At 42.6% G+C, this 19398-nt stretch overlaps 1 protein-coding gene across 1 annotated transcript in view; it reads left to right on the plus strand.

Moving 5' to 3' along the window:
* ttc9b (tetratricopeptide repeat domain 9B) overlaps positions 1-10839 on the plus strand; it is a 34400-nt gene extending 23561 nt beyond the window's left edge. Inside the window, exons 2-3 of the mRNA XM_085370957.1 lie at positions 8483-8665; positions 10745-10839. Of these exons, the coding sequence (XP_085227083.1) occupies positions 8483-8665; positions 10745-10839 (278 nt within the window). The remainder of the gene's footprint in view (positions 1-8482; positions 8666-10744) is intronic.
* Positions 10840-19398: the final 8559 nt, after the last annotated feature.

Consider the following 19398-nt stretch of genomic DNA (forward strand, 5'->3'; position numbering starts at 1 on the left):
TGTACCTCTCACACAGGATCGTCGTTTTCCCTGGGCTGCTTCTGGATTTTGTTTCGTCTGTGCCGTCTCCATCTCTGTCCTCCCTCACCCCTCCGTCTCCCTTTCATCTTATTTCATCTGCATGTCTTTTCTCTCCCTTTCTCTCTCTGTTTTTCCTTTTATTCCTCCCAGGCTTCGACGCTCTGTCTGCTAAATGAAAGCGCGTCTCTGTGCAGGCGCTGTGTTTTTTTTCTGACACGATGCTTCAGGCAAACCAGCGGGGTTCCTGAGCATGTGTTAACCACTCCCACTCACCACACCTCTGATTCCACATTCAAGTGACAGAAACGCACTCGCACGGTCGCATCAAGACACACGCGCACGCTTTCACACTCTCGCACTTGACAGCTGCTTTGCACCTGTTGCTCTTTAGAAGTTCAAATCAAGCACAATTTTTCTTTTTGTTCACTTTTTTCCCGCCACCCAATTTTTAATTTTTTTCTTTTTTGTCTATTTCTGTCACTTTAATATCTAAAAGATTCCTCGAGAAGGAAAAAGATATTATACTCACAACACTGAAGCAGCCATGGCTCCTTCTTTTGACAAATGGCCTCTCATTAAGACCAATTTGTCTGGCTTCTTTGTACCACTGGTATTCATTTTTATCTGGTCTCAAATGTCCAGAGAGGATTATAGAGGTCAAAGTTCAGCCGTAAGCTGTGCAGTATCCTTCTCATTGACATTTGAGCTGAGACTTTTACAAGTTCAAAACCTAAGAATTTGTTTAAAAAGCAGGAGCCTGAAGATGAACTTAAAAACACATTTTTAAAAAAGGAGCTATTATGAAAATAGTTGTTTGCTATTGTTCTGTATGTCTAATGGTAATCTGTTTATGTTCAGTTAACACTTAATTGTCAATGAAGAGAAAACAATGAGAAATCAATACTGCTCAAATTTAGGGAAGAAGACCCAAATGCAAGAACCAGGGAGTGCAAAACGTCTTTAAACTAAAACGTGTGGCAGTTGTACACAGAAGATGAGTCATCATGGCAAACAGTGCAGCTGAGGTGAGGGCAAAAAGGCAAAGTCCATTAAACAGCCCAGAAGCTCACACACAAGGAAAACACAAGAAAAATGAGGAATCCTGGACCTGATGACATGGCAGCAAACCAGCGTATTTATGCATAGAGAGAAGGTCGAGACAACCTGCTGAAGGTGAAACTGAGCATGAGAATGAGGCAAAAGGTGATTTAAGTGACCTTGAACATGACGTGGTTGTTGATGTCAGACAGGCTGGTCTGAGTATTTCAGAAACTGCTGATCTTATGGGATTTTCCCACACAACCATCTTTAGAGTTTACAGAGGATGGTCAGAAAAAGAGATAATATCCAGTGAGCGGTAGTTCACTGAGAGAAAATGCTTTGTTGATATCGGAGGTCAGAGGAAAAGACTTCTTTAAGATGACAGGAAGGCAACAGCAATTCAAATGACCACTGGTTACAACCATGGTATCCTGAAGACCATCTCTGAATGCACAGCATGTCAAATATCAAAGGAGATGGACTACACCAGCAGAGGACTACACCTGTCAGCTAAGACAAAGGAACTAGACAAAATTGGACATTTGATTAAGATTGGGAAACATTTCCTGCTCTAATTCAGTTGGTCGAGTGAGAATTTGGAGTAAATGACATGAAAGCATGGCTGCCTTGTGGTTCAGGCTGCTGCCGGTGTAACGGTGTAGGGGATTTATTATTTTTTTGGCACACTTTGGTCTCCTTAGTACCTACTGAGCATAATTTAAATGCCACAACTGACTTGAGTATTGTAGCTGACCATATCCAGCCCTTTTTGTGTGCAGTGAGTTCACAGTACTCAAATGGTCTCCACAATCACCAGATCTCAGTCCAGTGGAAAACCTCTGGGATGGAACAGGAAATTCAAACAAATCTACTACAGCTGTGTGATGCTATCTTGTCAATATGGACCAAAATATCTGAGCAATGTTTCCAGCACCTTGTTGACTCTATGCCATGAAAAAATTAAGGCAGGTCTTAAGGCAAAAGAGTACTGGTAAGGTGAGGCAGATTAAACACGAGAAACATTAATGGGGACAAACAATCACAGAGCTAACAAGAGTGTAACGAGCCCAAGAACTCCAGGAAAAAACAGGAAATTATAACAGAAACTGTGAGTGCAAAATCATTCACTGTGGACAAACAGGTTCAGAATCATTTCAGTGAAATTTGCTCTACTGGAGGGATGTACTCTAATTAAAGTTGTTTGAATGATGGAAGGGGTTCAAAATCTCTCACAGATCTTCAGATGGGTTGAGATCTGTTGACTGCAAAGGTCACAGCATGTGATTCACATGCTTTCATTGTCATCAAAGCCTTTTGCCCTTAACCCTCTCAGAAGAGGCCGTTCCCATCAGGGTAGAAATGTCTCATCACAGCGTAAATGCAATCACTCTTGTCGTGATCCCCAAAGTATGACCGAGCCATTAGGCCCATTTTCCTGTCAGAGTCAAGGCTTTGGGTTTTTCCTCTAACTTGTCACCTACCTGATATCGCCGGACTTTCCCGTTGATCCCAGGTTTTTAAGTGGAGCATCGGGTATTTCAGTCTTTGTACTACTCCTACCTACATCACCTGCCTGAGCACATCGGCCTTTCAGTCATGCAAAAAAATCCACTCTGAAGACATATTCTGTTGTTATTCACTCCACTACCTGTTTCATGTATTTGTGGGAAGTGCTGTGTAATCGCCGCACAGGCTATCGCACCCTTTTTAGAGATGGGGACACCTCGGCTCCAGTGATTTATCAGGCTTCATGTCTGTCTGTGCCTCTGCCCAGCCTTCTCCAATGATCCCGTCATTATCACACCCTTAATGCATCTCACCACACTCTACATTTCCTTTGGCATGCTATCCATCTGTCTAATGGGCCAGTAGGGTGCGGCCGGCCAGTCATCACTTATGCACGCTGCTTTTGTGTGTCTGTGTGTATTTGTACAGTCATGTATCTTTCTCTTGACCTGTGTCATTTGAAATTTTGTGCTGATGAGTCTGTTTTTGTGTTAGCTGTGTCTTCAAGTTTAAATCACCCTCCTGTTCACACCCACTTCTGCACTCTCTTCATTGTGTGTTTGTGCCATTTGTAAATGCTCCATGCACTGGAAATGTGTAGATTGTGTATCTGAGGGTGTCAGTGCCTGTGAACTCTAACTGCGTCACCCATTAAGCTATTATGGACTGTAACTGAATCCCCCTGAAAGCTCAGCTCATGCCCACAGCTGCAGGGCAGTGATGGATGGATGGTGGAGGGATGAGAGTAGTCTTGCTGTAGCCGAACAGTTGTAAAAACAAACAGAGGGGTGGAGCATCTGGAAAGGTGTGCAGGAGAGGTGGAGGGCGTCTAAGGTGACCGTCACTGTAACAAGCTGAGCTGACTTATGATCAACGGCTTCGACCTCACTGCCCTGCTCTAAGCTGAGTCATGAGTCTTAGTGAGAAGAAGAGGGTTGTTCTTCTGGGGGTTTTTTCTTATTAAGGTGTGTGTAAACGCGAGTGTGTCTAATCATGGATAATTATTACACTTTATCTCATGTATATATCGGCTTTTATTCAGGAAATACAACTCAAGCAGCTGGCTGACAGCTGGAAAACTGCAAAACCCACCCAGGATCTACATGTGCCACCAGGTTGTCTGAGGGTGGGTTTTGTTTTTACAGCTATAGTTTGTTTATGCTGGTCCAAAAGAGTTTGCTAATGAGTTTGTAAGCTTGTAGATCCGTGTTGACCAAAATGCATCACTATAAGCCCCATTAGAGTGTTCAGTCCACTTATTGGCCAGATGTGTTTGGGGCAGGACCAACAGTAAAAACAGGAAGATGAGCTATTGGAGATTTTCTATTCATTTCATGGCTAGTTGCTAACCCGTACAGACATTTGCACATCTACTGTACTTTGCATGCAAGAATGAAAAGCATATGTGCCTAGGGGAAAGTGTTCATCTCAAACTTGCAACGTACACATGGTAGTTGGGTCAAATCGACATAAGATCACATTCACGCTGTAAAAGAACCTCGTCCACGAAAAAGAACCTCGAAAAAAAAGTATTAGTGCTGGTGGGACTAAAAAAACAATTCCTGAATTTTCAGCTCAGTAAAATATTTATATGTGGCATTAATATGAACCCTAGTCTATCATCACCATTCATTTCTAATGTGCAGGATGTTGACACTCTTCCAGCTGGAGTATCTTCAGGTTTCTGCAGCAGCTGTGCATAACAAAGCTTGAATTCTTGTAAAAAAATGCCAGGATGCATGTGTGATACGTGAGCTCATCAGCGCAGCATGGTGGCTCACTGGTTAGCACTGTTGCCTCACAGTAAGAGGCTCCTGAGCTCTGCCGTGTGGTGGTTGCATGTTCTCCCCATTGCTTGCCTAAGTGTTCCCATCACTGAAAGACAAGCTAGGTTAATGTGCTTGTGTGGGTCCAAGATTTTCACTTCCTTGTTACATGAAAGCAAATAAAATTGGCAAATGGTGGTGTCGAATTCAATGTCATGAGGTGAAAGAAAGGTGTCTGTCTTGAAAATGTGATGTGGTGCATGAAATAAGGACTTAAATGTAGGAAGGGGAATCACACAGAAGAGGGTGGGAGGGGAGCAAGCTGAATCATTCAAAGGGCAAACTGCAACCAAAGAAATAAAATCAAAATACTATTTATTGGCTAATCAGGAGAGAGGAAAAAAATAGATACTGGAGAGTGTAATGATGTAGTTGGAGACAGTGACACAGGAGGGAAGTAAAACTAAACACAAAGACAGAGCAAAAATAAGTGAATAAAAGATTTAACAGAAGAGGAGACTAATAACTCTACAAATGCAAACATAAACAAAAGTATAACAAGAACTAAAGGCTCATAATAGTTTGTAATAAACAAAAACCTAAACTACAAAATAATGAACTAAACAGAGAACCAGGATTAAATCAGGGGCATAATGTCCAGAAGACGGACCCACACAATGTGCATGTTGCCCCAGATGTGATTGTAATGAGTTTCATGCAAAAATGAGAACCACCAGGGAAAAAAATCCCTTTAACAGAGGTTGGAACTGTAAAGTAAATGATCATAAAGCTGGAAGATAAGAAAGAAATGAAGGACTTGGTGAATAAAAATGTTATTTCATGGAACAAAGATATCGATCAGAATCCAAAACTTGCCAAAAGAAAAAAAAAGTTGAACTCTCTGACAAAGACGGGGTTTCGGACGATGCACGGACACACAGACACACTGAGGGTAATCAAGGGAATCGAAAACAGATGGGGAACAAGAAAGCTGAAACTAATCATGACAAGTGATACAAAGGACGTAAAATGAAATACTGTCATGATAGCTGTGTGGCAGGCAGGATGAGGACCCAAAATGCAAACTCACGGACTCAGGGGATAAACTCAAAATCACAGCTTTAATGCTGGAAGGCAGATCACAAGAAATACAAAACTTAAACCGGGAACAATAACTAATACTTGCAGAGAGACACAGGGAAATCCACGCAGCTATGAGGGAGACTACGACACAGAACTGAGGGAGACGCAGACATAAATACACAGAGGGTTAACGAGGGAAGTGGGAGCACACGGGGAACACAGCTGACACAGATAATCATAACGAGACAGGGCAGGAGTGAACACAACATGACGCATACTGACGAGAGACTGTCAAAGTAAAACAGGAAGTACAGAGGTTCAGACAGGAGGAGAGAGCACGGGGAGAACACAGACATAACAGGCTGGGGAAAACATGGAATAAAACACGAAAGGGGACAAGGGCTCATGAATACATAGAGGGGCACACAGGGGGTGAGAGTCACAAAGGGAAAGCACACAGGGAACCACATAACAGGGCAACTCAGGAAACAGAACCTAAACAGGGAACTGAATACAAAAATACAAGAGAACTAAGAATACTGGGCCAACACGGCCCAGGACCATGACAAATACAACCTTCAGGAGACCTTTATTACTGTCAAAATAAAACAGGAAGTAACTGCACAGGAAATGATTAACACTGATGAAGACAAGATTAAACAAGATGGTGTAAGGGAGGTAAGCATAAGCTAAACCCAAATAAAAATCCCAACACAATTACTGAACAAACACAAAATTTGATAAAGAAAGATTAAACTAAAACTGTGTGTTATAGTTTGCTCCATTAAAAATATCTCATTTTAAAGGAAGCTCTAGTGTATCCTCTATTAAATTCCTTAACCTCCTAAGACCCAAACTCGTTCATTGCATGCATTTTTAATTTCTCTTTGCTATTTGGGCTGATGACGATGTATAAAAACAAAGAATTATCAGATTTTTTTTAACCTAATTTTTGTTTCTGAGAAAAATCTGATCTCCCTATGAGGACATTCACTTTAAATTTTGATACAACAGTGGCAGTGTGATGTCTTTGTAAGTGGATATCAGGCCCTTGTAGGGCAAAATTTTGTAGTTTGGTCTAGACAACCCAAAATGTGATGTCCACATATGTGGACGGCAGGTCCTGGGAGGTTAATATTTAAAGTGTTCTTACGACAAGTTAAAACGTCTGCTATTTGCTGTGTTGAAGAAAGAAAGAATATACTTGGATTGATTTTATACATCTGAATGACAAGGATCTGTGTGTTACACTGGGCCTGGGGTTGTGACTACATGTGAAGGTAATCATGGTCAGTGAGCCTGCACTACCATTTTTAATACAGAAATACATTTTCCTGTTCCCCAAAAGTTGATTCTGTTCATCTGGATGCAGCGTTTTCAGTGGGAGAAACGTTTCGTCACTCATCCAAGTGACTTCTTCAGTCTTCAGACAGTCTGCAGCATGGTGGCTGCATCCAAGTGACTTTCTTGAGCCTTGATTAAATAAAACTCCAAATAACAGGATGCCATTGGACAGGGATAAAAGGAAGCAAAATGCTTTGATGTCATTTATGTTTGATCTACTTGTAGTAGCAGTTGATGAACCTATTCGAATTGCTATTTTTCTTTTCAGTTTTTGTGTTGGGGTTAAAACGGATTTCCTTTAAGGTTGGAGAAGCCTGCAAAGCACCTACCAGACACGTGCAAATTCAACCACTAAATACCAAAAACAAATCGATTGTTATTGAATTTGTTCGTCCCCTGATATCCACAATGAATTATTTAGTGTTTTGCAATTTGTGTTGGTGATGGGTGACGTGTGTGTGTGTGTGTGTGTGTGTGTGTGTGTGTGTGTGTGTGTGTGTGTGTGTGTGTGTGTGTGTGTGTGTGTGTGTGTGTGTAAATGACGGATTTCCATTAGTGCCACACATTTCACAAAACCCTCAGACCCTGCGGCTTCAGCTTTTTGTCTCACACACAAATAGTAGTTTAAGGGCCACTGGCTGCTTTTAACACGCTCCCCCTCCTAATCCTCGCCCTATGACTCCCATAGGCCTCACCTTTCCTACTCATGCATCATCTCTTCCTCCCCTCTCTCTCCATCACTTACTCCTGACTCACCCTGCCTCCCGGCTAACAGTCCATGACTCATGTTATTCACAGAGCTGTCTGCGTGTCAAGGGCTCGGAGGAAAGGGGCAGGATGGGGAGGTTAAAAAGGAGCTGGATCAGGGAGGGAGTGCTGAGGCAGATATGACTGTGGAAGCACAACGAGAGACAGAAGGAAATCACTTTTGATCTATCATCAGATAGATTAAGACACTGGCAGAGAGGGAAGGAGTGATGGGGTGGGGGGGGAGGGAGGAAGTGAAACCGCGAGTGGTTGTGACCACCAGAGGAATTGTTTGAGTGATCAGATATCTGAGCAATCAGCAGGCGTTTAAAAGCTTTGGTGGACTAAAAGCTGTGTGTGTATATGTGTGTGATTTTTGTCCGTGTGTCTTTGCTAATGATGTTATTCTGATCTCAGAGCTGCAGAGAATTGCTGTTGCAATCTGTGGGATAGATTACTATAGTCCTTTTCTCAAGCGTTCCACTTTACTGCTGTTTTCAGCTTGCTGACTTTAATGCACTCACTTTCTGCCCTTCTTTTGTTTTCCTGCAGCCCTCAAGATTTAGAAACCACCTAAAAAGTTAAAGGAACAAGTCGAAAGCTTCCTCGTGGCGATCAGTGCATTTTTTCCCCCATGTTCTTGTATTTTGCATGTCGAGCTCAGCGATGCTGCTCTCCTGCCCCAGGGCTCAAACTGCTTGGACGACTTTTTGTGTCTTCTCTACACTGTGAGACATTAGAACCGGCTATTTATAGTCCGCCCCGAGGAAGCAGTGTGCAGGATAAATTTCATTGTGGCTCTATTAAAAGGAACAGAGTAAGATGTCAGCAAAATCTCCCCGTCTTTCTTTTTCACTCGGGGGACACACATGTGGTTTAATCTTCTCTAAACGAGACAAAATGTGTTTGGTTGGACAAACTAAGGCAGAAAATGTTTATGAACCACTAACTAGTTCCTGTCTTCCTCCTCACAGCTTGTCTGTTGCAGTCCGAGCTGGTAAACTATGAGAGAGTGAAGGAGTACTGTCTGAAGGTCCTGAGCCACCAGAGAGACCACTTCAAGGCCATGTACCGAGCCGGCATCGCCTTCTATCACCTGGGTGATTACGAATGTGCCCTACGCTACCTGCGTGACGCCAAAAACCGCGAACCCACAGGTGAGAATGACCCAGTGTATTTATACATTTACAAAGCAGCCTTGAGGTACAAGATCTTCTCTGATGGTGAAACAATGTGCTCACCTGTAGCTCCATATTTAAATTGATGTACTCTGACCATAGTGCAGCTTATCAGGTCATCCAGTTGTCTCATGATCTGAAACTTGAGGCATGTTTAATATTAGCGTCAACATTTATGACAGGAAAAATCAAAAAGCATAATTGGTACAGTTCTCCTGCTAGATTTTATTTGTTATGTTACAAAGTGAGTGATAACTAAAGCCTTTTGTTCCGAGAGTGCTGAGCAGAAACTAAAAAGATGCTCTCTGTGTTTCTAAAACCTGTATTACTGTACAGACTTTAAAAGACTTCCTGTTTTGCATGTTTGCTTTGACTATGCACATTTCCAAAAAGTTCAAAAGCACAGCTACACTTGTATTAAAACTGCTCCATATTTTACATCAGTATGCTTTCATGATAAATTATACTGCAGACGGCCAGTATTAAATTACTTTAGTGTAAATGAATTAAGTAAAGTACATAAGTGATATGTGTAAGCAGCACATTGTGTTTTATAGTCTGTTTATTTGAAAGGCAAGAGGGGCAGATTTGTTTTATGAATACATTTTATGTCTAATGTTTAGGATCCAGATGCAAAAGCCACAGGAAACCAGTCTAAACAGCAAAGACACATGTGCAGATGTTCACAGGCTTCGTCCACACGTACATATTTCATTTTGAAAAATATCTTTCTTCACATGAATCATGACAAAAGTAGGTCCACAGACATTGCAACCCACAGTCTGACATCAGAAAAGTAGGTGAAGTCTCACACCTTTGATATTAAAAGAAATCTTTTTCTTTGTCCACATTTGAAAATCTTCCACTCCCCTGACTCTATAGGTTTTCCAGAAATACTCATGTACATGTGGACAGCACAGCAAACCCAAATGGAGACTCACAGCTTTTTTTTGGCTGCTGCTGATGGTAGTGTTCAAAATAACAAGGGCCATGAAAAGGAGACTCAAACTAAATCCACAGTACTTCAGAAGGAGGATGGAAACACAAGAGACCACTATCAAAACAAAACAGGGGGGGGGGGAAGCTACAAACCAAAACTAGCATGTGTTATGATAATGATAAAAGCCAACACAAGACTCTGATCTTCAGATACCAGAAAACATATTAACCAAGAATAAAACCCGAAAAATGTAACCAGAGACGGTAAGAATTAAGTAAATATCCGCTTGGCATCTTTCTTGGCCTTAAGACAACAATTCTGATGGCTAAAGATCCAAACAGGACACAAAAAAAAAAGAAAAAAAGAAAAAAAGAATTAAGCAAATATGCCGTCTCAGGAAAATGCTAGAGGGGCCACTTTCTTGACTAAATCATAGTATGAGAAGCACATGCAACAGAGGCAACATGCTTGGCAGCAAATGCAGCTCCTTTTTTTTAATATCAAAGAGTGAGTGTGCACATGCAGGTGTGCACCCCTGTGTTCATTACGTGCCAGCTGTAGGACACGTGGCATTAGGAGCTCTAGTAGATTTTTGTATGAATTTTTGCTGTGGATACATTTGGAAGGATATTTTTCTAAAATAGGAGGAAATAGATCGTTTTCACTTTGGGAAACAGCCTTTTTAATGCCTTTGCTCAATCGATATATTCCAGGAACACGAAAGTTTTCAATTCACCTTGTAAATCTGGGATTACCAACAATTTGAGAACTCTGACCTAAAATGATAATCATGACCAAGTTTGAGCCAAATGTCTCATATGACAAAATGACAAAAGGTTGAAGGTCAAATCTGGATAAACTTGAATTGTTTGGAGAACTTTATCCAATAGGAAAGTGTCAAAAGGTGAGAGGTCAGGGTTCTTTCTCGTCATCGATGAGCAGTTACAGCTGACTAAAGTAAAAGCCTGTAGCTCTTTTCTCTACATTGTTTACCTTTCTGCTGTAGCACGTCTTTTACTCAGTTTGCTAAACTTAAGTAAGAAAGGGGCAACCGACTGCTCTGCTGCCAGTGCTCAGAGCATCCACCGATGACCTGTCGTCCCATTTTCTCTCTGCAGACACCAACGTGCTCCGATACATCCAGCTGACAGAGATGAAGATGAGCAAGAGTGGACAACGGGAACGAGACAGCGGCAAGGAGACCCAGGGCTAACCTTCGACCTTTCCCCCCTCCTGAACCCTCTGACCTTTCATCCTACAAGTTGTACCTCCCACTCTCCACTTTCTCTTCCTCCCCTGTTGACTCCTCCTGATGGCAGCCCTGTCAGAAGAGACGCAATCACCTGCCTGTTACAGACAAACACATATCAAGCGCTGTCTGCGACCCACCCTCTTCCTTCTTCCTCTCCCTCTTCTTCTCCCTCTTTCTCCCTCAGGTGCTGTGGTTCCTCTCCCTCGACGCAGTCAGCAAGGAAACTTTAAAAAAAAAAAGAAATATCATGAAAATACATGGAAGAAGCTGTAATATATACTCATACAAACCCATCATTGTGGTGGAGTCAAAACGAAGCTTCAGCCCATACACATGACAGACAGACATCTGCGTGATTCAGCAGATGTTTAAAAAACATGGAAAGCATTTTGTTTCTGCTCTCTCGCGCTCTCTTTTTCTCTCCGTTTTATTCTGAACTCTCGAGGAGAATTTGGGGGGTCTCGGGAAGCTCGACCACACCGGGAGGAGGGCAGGGATGCGTGTGGAAGTGTGTGAAACAGGTTTGGAGAATAAAAATGGGTGCGGTGAGGCGGTGTATATGTGTATGAGACACATGCCAAGACCACATCCCGATTTGATTGTACATCCTAACCCACCAGGTCTCACTCAGGCCACTTACCCAGACTCTGAGATGGACTAATATAACAAGTAGAAAAAAAAAGCCTGCCTCCGTGCTTAATCTATCACTTTTCTGTCTGGATTTTTCTTTCCTAGATCCCTTCTATCTCAGTTTCTTGACTGTTTTTTGAATTTAAGGGCTAATTCAAGTGTTTAAAACCCCGTATTAGGCTTTTTTAATTTGCTGTCATACTCAGTAGTGAACAATCGGTGGTTAATAGCATCTGTGTGTGCAGCAAAGAGCCTAAATTCTCCAAGCGGTTCATTCCGTTGCCTGATGTACTTTCGTGCAAACTGGTGTGTCTTGAATCTGTTGTCCGAACCCCCTCCTGGGTCGTGTGTCGTGTTACTGTTGTTGAGACTGTCGAAGCCCCTCCCTCGCTCCCTCGCTCCTTCTCATCAATTCCACCATCCTCTGTTCTCCTGTTAATGATGTCACAACGGAAAATAGCCAGTGAGATCAGACTTCCATCAGCTGCCGCTGGCTAGATGGAGATCCACGAGAAATTTTTTTCAGAGAGAGAGAGAGAGAGAGACACTTTTATCCTTTTATCACTAATGCTGAGGCTTCCCAGACATCCATAAACCACCACGGAGACTCTGGGCAGCGTTAGTGCAGGGAAAACGCACACACACACACACACACACACACACACACACACACACACACACACACATCTGGCCTGATGGTGCAGACTGCCGTCTTGGAGCACTTCACCTAGAGTGAGTCATTTGAGATTTCTCCTGCTTACAGTTTACTGTATGTTGATAGATTAAAACACCTGTGCCGGGCAGATAACACACAACATTAGCATTGCAGACGATCTGGTTTGTGGATATCCATTACAAGCTGTCAAACTTATCTTGTGACGTGTGAAGCTGAATCATTGATATGTGGCTTTTTATAATAGCTTTACCACAGGCTTAAATCTGCCTGCTCTGTTCTGCAGAAGGCTGGATTGATCTTTTGTGAGAGCATGACCTAAAATATCCCGTGAAAACCCAGTTTCCTCCTTATCATGTGCAAGCCCACCTCCTGCATGTAACATGCGGCTCCAGAGCGTTGCTTCAGATGTTTTGGGATTGGGATTATATCTGCTCTATTGCTTTCTGTCATGGCATGCTGCCACTCAACTGTTTGCGTATACCTCTGTTTTATCCATTCTGCCCTTTATAAACACAGAAGGTGGCGACAGACTGTGATCACAGCAGCAGAATAGGTATGAAATACTTCTTCAAAATTAGGGTCACCTTCTGCCTCGACTAAAATAACTGATTAGTCCACTGCTTAAGAGGCTGAGGAGGAAATCAAGTCAAATAACGGCGTTGGGTGAGCCCCCCCCCCCCCCCCCTTCCCCGTTTATTTCATTGACCTGCTATGAGGTAAATAGGGACCTAAGTGTGTCAATGGGACTCTGGAGAGACGGCACCACGCGCTGGAGAGACCGGCATGAAACTGAGAGGCTCCGGTGGAGGGAGAAGTAGGCCATCATCAGCCCCACTAAAGCAGCTGCACCTCTAAATTGGCAGCAAAAAGCAAGTTTTGAGCTTATTTATCATCATACACTGCACTTAGAAAAAGTGTGTGGACACCTGAGCATTAATCTGCAGCCTGAGTTTGCTCCCATTCAGCCACGAGATCATTAATGATGTTGGGCGACGACAAGGCCTGGCTCACAGCCGACGAGGCGTTGGATGAAAGCGAGGTCTCGGTCTGCATTGTTGTGCAAGCTGTAGAATAAGAAATGTAGCAGCAGCGTGCACCAGATCATGAAAAAGCCAATCAGACGTGCACAATATAAACCTCTCTGAGGAACGCAGGCAAAAGTGATCACATAAGCATAAACATGGCTGTGGCTCAAGAGGTAGAACAGGTCATTCACTAATTGAAAAATTAGTGGTTCAATCTCTGCCTACTCTAGTCAGCACGCCAAATTCCAAGTTGCTCTCTAGTGTGCACATCAGCGTGTGAATGTTAGATAGAAAGCACATAGACACAAAGGTGAGCGGATGAATCCAAGTATTGATACCAGTGCTGTTATTGGTAAAGGATCGATACTTTGTTTCTCTCCTTTTCAGTAAATAGCCTAACAAATAATTATTTTTTGGGAGATTAAAACATACACCTTAAACATGCACTATAAAAAATGTCTGAGCCTTTTCGTGCTGACTATCACATCTATTTTATTTACAGCCTGAAGCACATTTAAACAACAGAAGTTGAACCAAAGTGCTTTAGAGACGACCACATTTACATTCCAGCTCTCCAACAAACACAGTTTCAAAATACCTGAAAGGCTGCAAGGTGATTTAGTGGTCATTAAAATGTGTTTGGAATTTGCAAAGTGACAATGATCCATCTCATAAATCACAACACACCGCTTTAGCCCAAATAAGCTGCCTTTATAGGCTAAAACGATCGATATCAGTATTGGTATCTGCAATACTGGCCCTGTATTTACTTGGTATCGGATCGATACCAGAATTCGCAGCAGAGCACAGCACTACTTCGACATAGATGCAGGATTTATGTCATAATTATAAAAAATATAAACATTTACATGCAAGGCTGTCCACATATTTTTGTCCACATGTTGTGGGAAATTGTCTGATTAAGTTTAAGGTTCTGTTTAAGACTCCATCTCTGAATTAGTGCCACGATCAGCAACGCTGCTGCAAAGTGTGAAACATTTGATTTGTATTGGTGTCGTGCAGCTCTGGGGTTAATTAGGATGAAAACACTGAATGCAGAAGCTTTCCTTGCTCCTCCTTTATGCTCTCTCTTGGAGATAAATCACCACAACAGCAAGGAACGGCACCTGCAAGCGCCATCTCCATAACTACCTTGGCCGAGTCCCCTCACCCAGGGGTCCCCTCGAGGATCGGTCTCCTCCCGTGGTCCGCTCTCCACGGCACCAGCCCCCCCCCCCCCTCCCCCTTCCATCTTGTTTTTGTCTTGCAGTGCTAAGTCATTCTTGCTCAACTTGTACTACTGTACTACGACCGTCTAGGGATTCCTAGCTGCACATAAAACAGGATTGTTTCTAGCTGATTGGTTTCCTTGATTAATGACCAAGCTGACTCGGAGGCTGTTATCGTAAGCATAACCTGACAACATGCTGTCTGTGCAAATGGAGACGGAGACGGCGGATCTCTGCGTCTGTGTAGCTTTGAAAACTAACAAAAAGCACAACAAAAAAGAGAGACGGGAAAGTGAAAAAAAAAATACTGGCTGTGTTACTTTATTTTGGCTATTTTTACTTTGATGTCATTTAAGGTAAATGTTTGTCAAATGTCAAAGTAGTTTTTGTGAATATATGATACAAATGTACAAAAAAACAGAAAAATGGAAAGTTTTATGGTTGTGAAAAGCTTTACTTCACTAAATTACTTTATCAGCGGCAAAGAAAAGCAAGAGATAGAAAAGAGAATTTAACTACAGCTCCTTCACTGAGCTGCTTTGTGACTGTGTCTGTATTTATTGGTATTTCTGTTGATGTCCTTCAAGTCGAGGGATACAGAAACGGCTCGGAGTATGTGCAACGCCCTTTGACTGTCTGACTGACGGTTCACCCAACTATTCTGTTTCTGAACAGCGAGACGAGCAGTAAACACAGGCGTGGATGACACTCTGAGGAACTTGGACCAGAGCTGCTTCTCAAAGCTGCAGGCCTCCATCCTACCTGAAGGGACACAAGGCTGGGGTGTCCAGGCTAAAACTGTGTTTTTGTCTCTCCTCGCTGCCAAGAGGCCTTTCTCTTTTTCCCCTTTCAACTTTCAGACATCCAACAGGCCTCCATCACTGGTTTTACTGAACTGCTAGCCTGGGAATGCACTATTGATTGGTAAATGAAGATTATGAATAAAGTTTCAAACAAAGAGGAATGTTGCTGTTGTGTGGTTGTGACTTCATCTAATTTCAGATAAAACTACACAGGTAGGACTCTGGAAAAGGTAATAATTTGTAAATGAAATGTAGCCATGTGTAGTAACATGTGGACGCAGAAGACAAACAGACCGTGAAGCTGAGCTGAAGAGAAGTTCATGACAAATAAGGTCTAGTAAGGTTGAAGAAAAGCATTTAAAAGTATAAAGAAGATCAGAAGGAGATGCTTTGTGCCTTTCTGGATCTAAAGAAAAAAATGATAGTGTGCCAAGAGAGTAACTGTGGTAATAGTGAGGTCGTCAGACATGGAAGACACATATATTAGGGTGGTGTAGGACATGTATGAGGACAACAAGACAGTGGTGAGGTGTGCGGTAGGAGTGACAGATGGGTTCAAGGTGGAGGTGGGTTTCCATTAGGGATCAGCTCTGAGCCTTCACAGTGGTGATGGACAGGGTGACAGATGAAGTCAGGCAGGAGTCTCCATGGACTATTATGTTTACAGATGACATTGTGATCTGGGGTGAGAGTAAGGACCAGGTGGAGGAGAGTCTGGAGAGGTGTAGGTATGCACTGGAGAAAAGAGGTGTGAAAGTCAGTAGAAGCAAAACAGAAAACATGTGAGAATGAGAGAGAGACAGGTGTAACAATGAAGCTGCAAGGAGTAGTGGTAGTAAAGGTAAATGAGTTTAAATACCTGGAGTCAACCATCCAAGCCAAAGGACAGTCTATGAAAGAGGTAATCAAGGTGATTGTGACAGAAGGATAGCAGCATGCTGGATAGGATAGAAGGACAGATGTACGTTTGAAGGTGGTGGCAGGATTAGAAATGAGTGCATCAGTGGGACAGCTCAGGTCAAACAGCGCGGAGATGAAGTAAAAGAGACGAGACTGACATGGTTTGGACACATGCAGAGGAGGGATGTTGAAGATGGAGCTGCCAGGCAGGAGGAAAACTGAGAGATTTGTGGATGCAGCGAAGGAGGGTGGTGTGACAGAGGAGGATGCTGTGGATAAGGTGAGATTGGAGGCAACTGATCCACCAGGGCAGCCCCTAAAGGGACCAGCTAGAAGAAGAAGAAGAAGAAGAGCCCTTATTCAAAAAAGCTGCTGAGACTCTCTGATGCCACAGTTTAGTTCACCCCACACTCTGACTCACCTGCACAAATAACTTATTCTACTGACCCGACTCATGATGCAAAGTGTGAGTCATATTTACCAAAAATGCTTGTTAAATCTAACATTATACATTTCTCAAACCTAATTTAATCTAATGCATGAGGCCTACTTACTGTAGCCGAGGTGCTGCAATTGTAGTGTTACAGTTTGGTTTAAAAAAAAAAAGCATGGACGATTTATTTAGGCTTTCATAATTATCACAATAATTACCTTGATTAAAATTATTATGGAGTGCGCCTAGGCTCTGCTTTGACCTCTGATGTGTTGAAAACATGAGGCTGTGAGCAGGGTAAGAGGCTAATATCACTCCGGCATGCTTCATTCTTGTAGAGGTCTGTCTGTGTGGCAGATGGTAAGAAGATGTGACAGAGCATGATGGAAGCAAAGAGAGAGAGGAAAATGAAGGTTATCCCGAGGGTGATGGGAAGGATGAGGAGAGGATCAAAACTGAAGACAGGGACAATATTGGAGGACATAAACACTGAAGGATGAGACGGAGGGAGTAACAGAGAAGGAAACACTGAGGCAACTAAACCATGTGCACACAATTCAAGGACCAGAACTCAAACTGTACAATAAGAACTAAAACGAATGCTCAAAATTAAAATTAAAAAACATGACCTTCGAGACACTAGAGCAACAAGGAACCCTAAACAGAAACCCAAAATCAAGTATATTCTCTAAATATTCAAACCCCAAAACAAAACAAACCACAGCATCAGCCCCCCCAGTCAGACACAGGAATGCTTCACACACTACATAAGAATTAAACTGACTTAGCTCGATTTCTTCTAAAGCTTTGTCAACCAACAAAACATATCGAGGTCCACGGGAAGCTAACCTACCCAGTAGATATGTGACAAGGCTGGTATGTTGTAGTTCTCTGATATCAATAGGTTCTTTTATTAGTTTCTTTCTTTTTCTTCTTTTTTTTGGGGGGGGGGGGGGGGGGGGGGGGCTTTTCAGTAGAGGACAGTAATATTTCTGCAGGATTTTCCACCTTTGAATCAGACTACATCATCTGAAGTGAAGTCTATCCCATTGCATCCTGAAGGAAATGGTGGCATGAGGGCACTGAGTTTTCTTTATTAATATGTTCAGGATAAATCTTCATTAGTGGTTTAATGATCTGATGAAGATTCAGTTTTAAAAAAAATTGAAATAATAAAGTGAGTCCTTCTGCAGATCTGACGACACACCAACTGGCAGGCAATCTGGTTAGTTGTTCACTTTGAAAGTGAACAGAAAACACACTCACACACACTCCACGCCTGCCTCTTTTTGCTCTCTGTCCTCCCCTCAACACTGTCACCACCTGACCCAACCTACTACCCGTGAAATATGTCTGCAGGGACACGAGAAGGGGCGGACTGTGGCGTAAAAAATAAGAAATATGGTGAAAATATGTGTTGAGAGGAAAAACAAAGAAGGTGGCAAACATGAGAGTCTCATCACAACAAGACAAAAGACAGATGACGTGTGTGTGGGAGAACCAGACGTGATGTTCAGCGTGTTGAACCCTCTCTGCTGTCACTTTATCGCCACTCTCTCTGCTCTTCACTTCATTTTCAGGCTCATCGTCCATTTTTTTCGTGTGCGTGTGAATGTGTGTTGTTGCTTTTAATAGCATCACCATGGAAGTGAAGAGGGGTTGCTAGGTAACTGGCTGGCGTCTGAAAGGGTGTCTGATAGGCGGTCATACTGACAGACACAGCAGGAGAGGACTTGTGTATGTGTTTTCTGTGTGTGTGTGTGTGTGTGTGTGTGTGTGTGTGTGTGTGTGTGTGTGTGACATCTGTATGCACCGCGTTTGAACCATCTTTACATTGCGAGGTTGCAGCTCAAATCTCACATTTTGTTCACATGTTGATAATTTATTTATTTCTCACGTGTCACATTTCACCTGTAAGTTTTTGTTAACTGTGCTAAAATGCACGCTAACACATTCACGTGCCATCATCCAGCGCAGCTGCAGTGTCAGGAGGGGACAACGAGAGAAAAACAGCAGACATGGGAAAGAAATGACATCATAGGGCACAGTGGTGACACCTAGAGGAGTTTGCCTGCTGCTACAGGCGCCTTTGTCTCTGCTGCTCCCACCAGTGTGAAACGTGAGACAGCAGCAGTGTGATATAACCAAGACCAACTTTAGAGGTCCTTTAATGATGTCCTCCGTCACCTCTGCTACGTCTAACTTGTCTATTTGTCTTGTTGATAGAAGACTGCTGACTTCTCGCACGGTTTCACTGAAAAGACTGAAATACAGGTTACATTGAAAACCAGCCTCCAACACTATATCTAACAGTTTTAGGGCTTTTTGAGCGTCTCATGGTGAGTGCACATCTACAGCACTCACAGAAAGTGAAAAAGTAAACAGGTCTGGATAACTTTTTTCCCCCATTAATAAATGAAGTTTTCATTTATAAACTGCATTTTGTATTCACTCAGGTTATCTTTGATTAGAATTAACATGTGTTTGATGATCTGAAACATTTAAGTGTGACAAATATGCAAAAAGTAAAACCTATGAAACCAGGAAGGGGGCAAATGCCTTTTCACAGCACTGCAACAGGCATCTCTGAAGCTCATCAGCTTATATTTCACACCAGAACCATTGAGAAGGATAAACAGAACGGCGGGAACCATAACATGCATGTTTTTTTGGGGGGGGATGAACTGGCCCTTTAAGTGCATTTTGTTGATAATTTCACACCTCAGTCTGAGCCCAATGCTTTCAGTTCTACTTCTTCATCTGAAAGTCTGTGACTTCGTGACAATAACAAAACCAGATGCAGTCGTGACACTGAAGCATCTTT

This window comes from Diplotaxodon limnothrissa, linkage group LG14, assembly GCF_057381915.1.
Source record: "Diplotaxodon limnothrissa isolate DT_005_m linkage group LG14, D_limnothrissa_male_GT1.1, whole genome shotgun sequence".
Lineage (NCBI taxonomy): Eukaryota > Metazoa > Chordata > Actinopteri > Cichliformes > Cichlidae > Diplotaxodon > Diplotaxodon limnothrissa.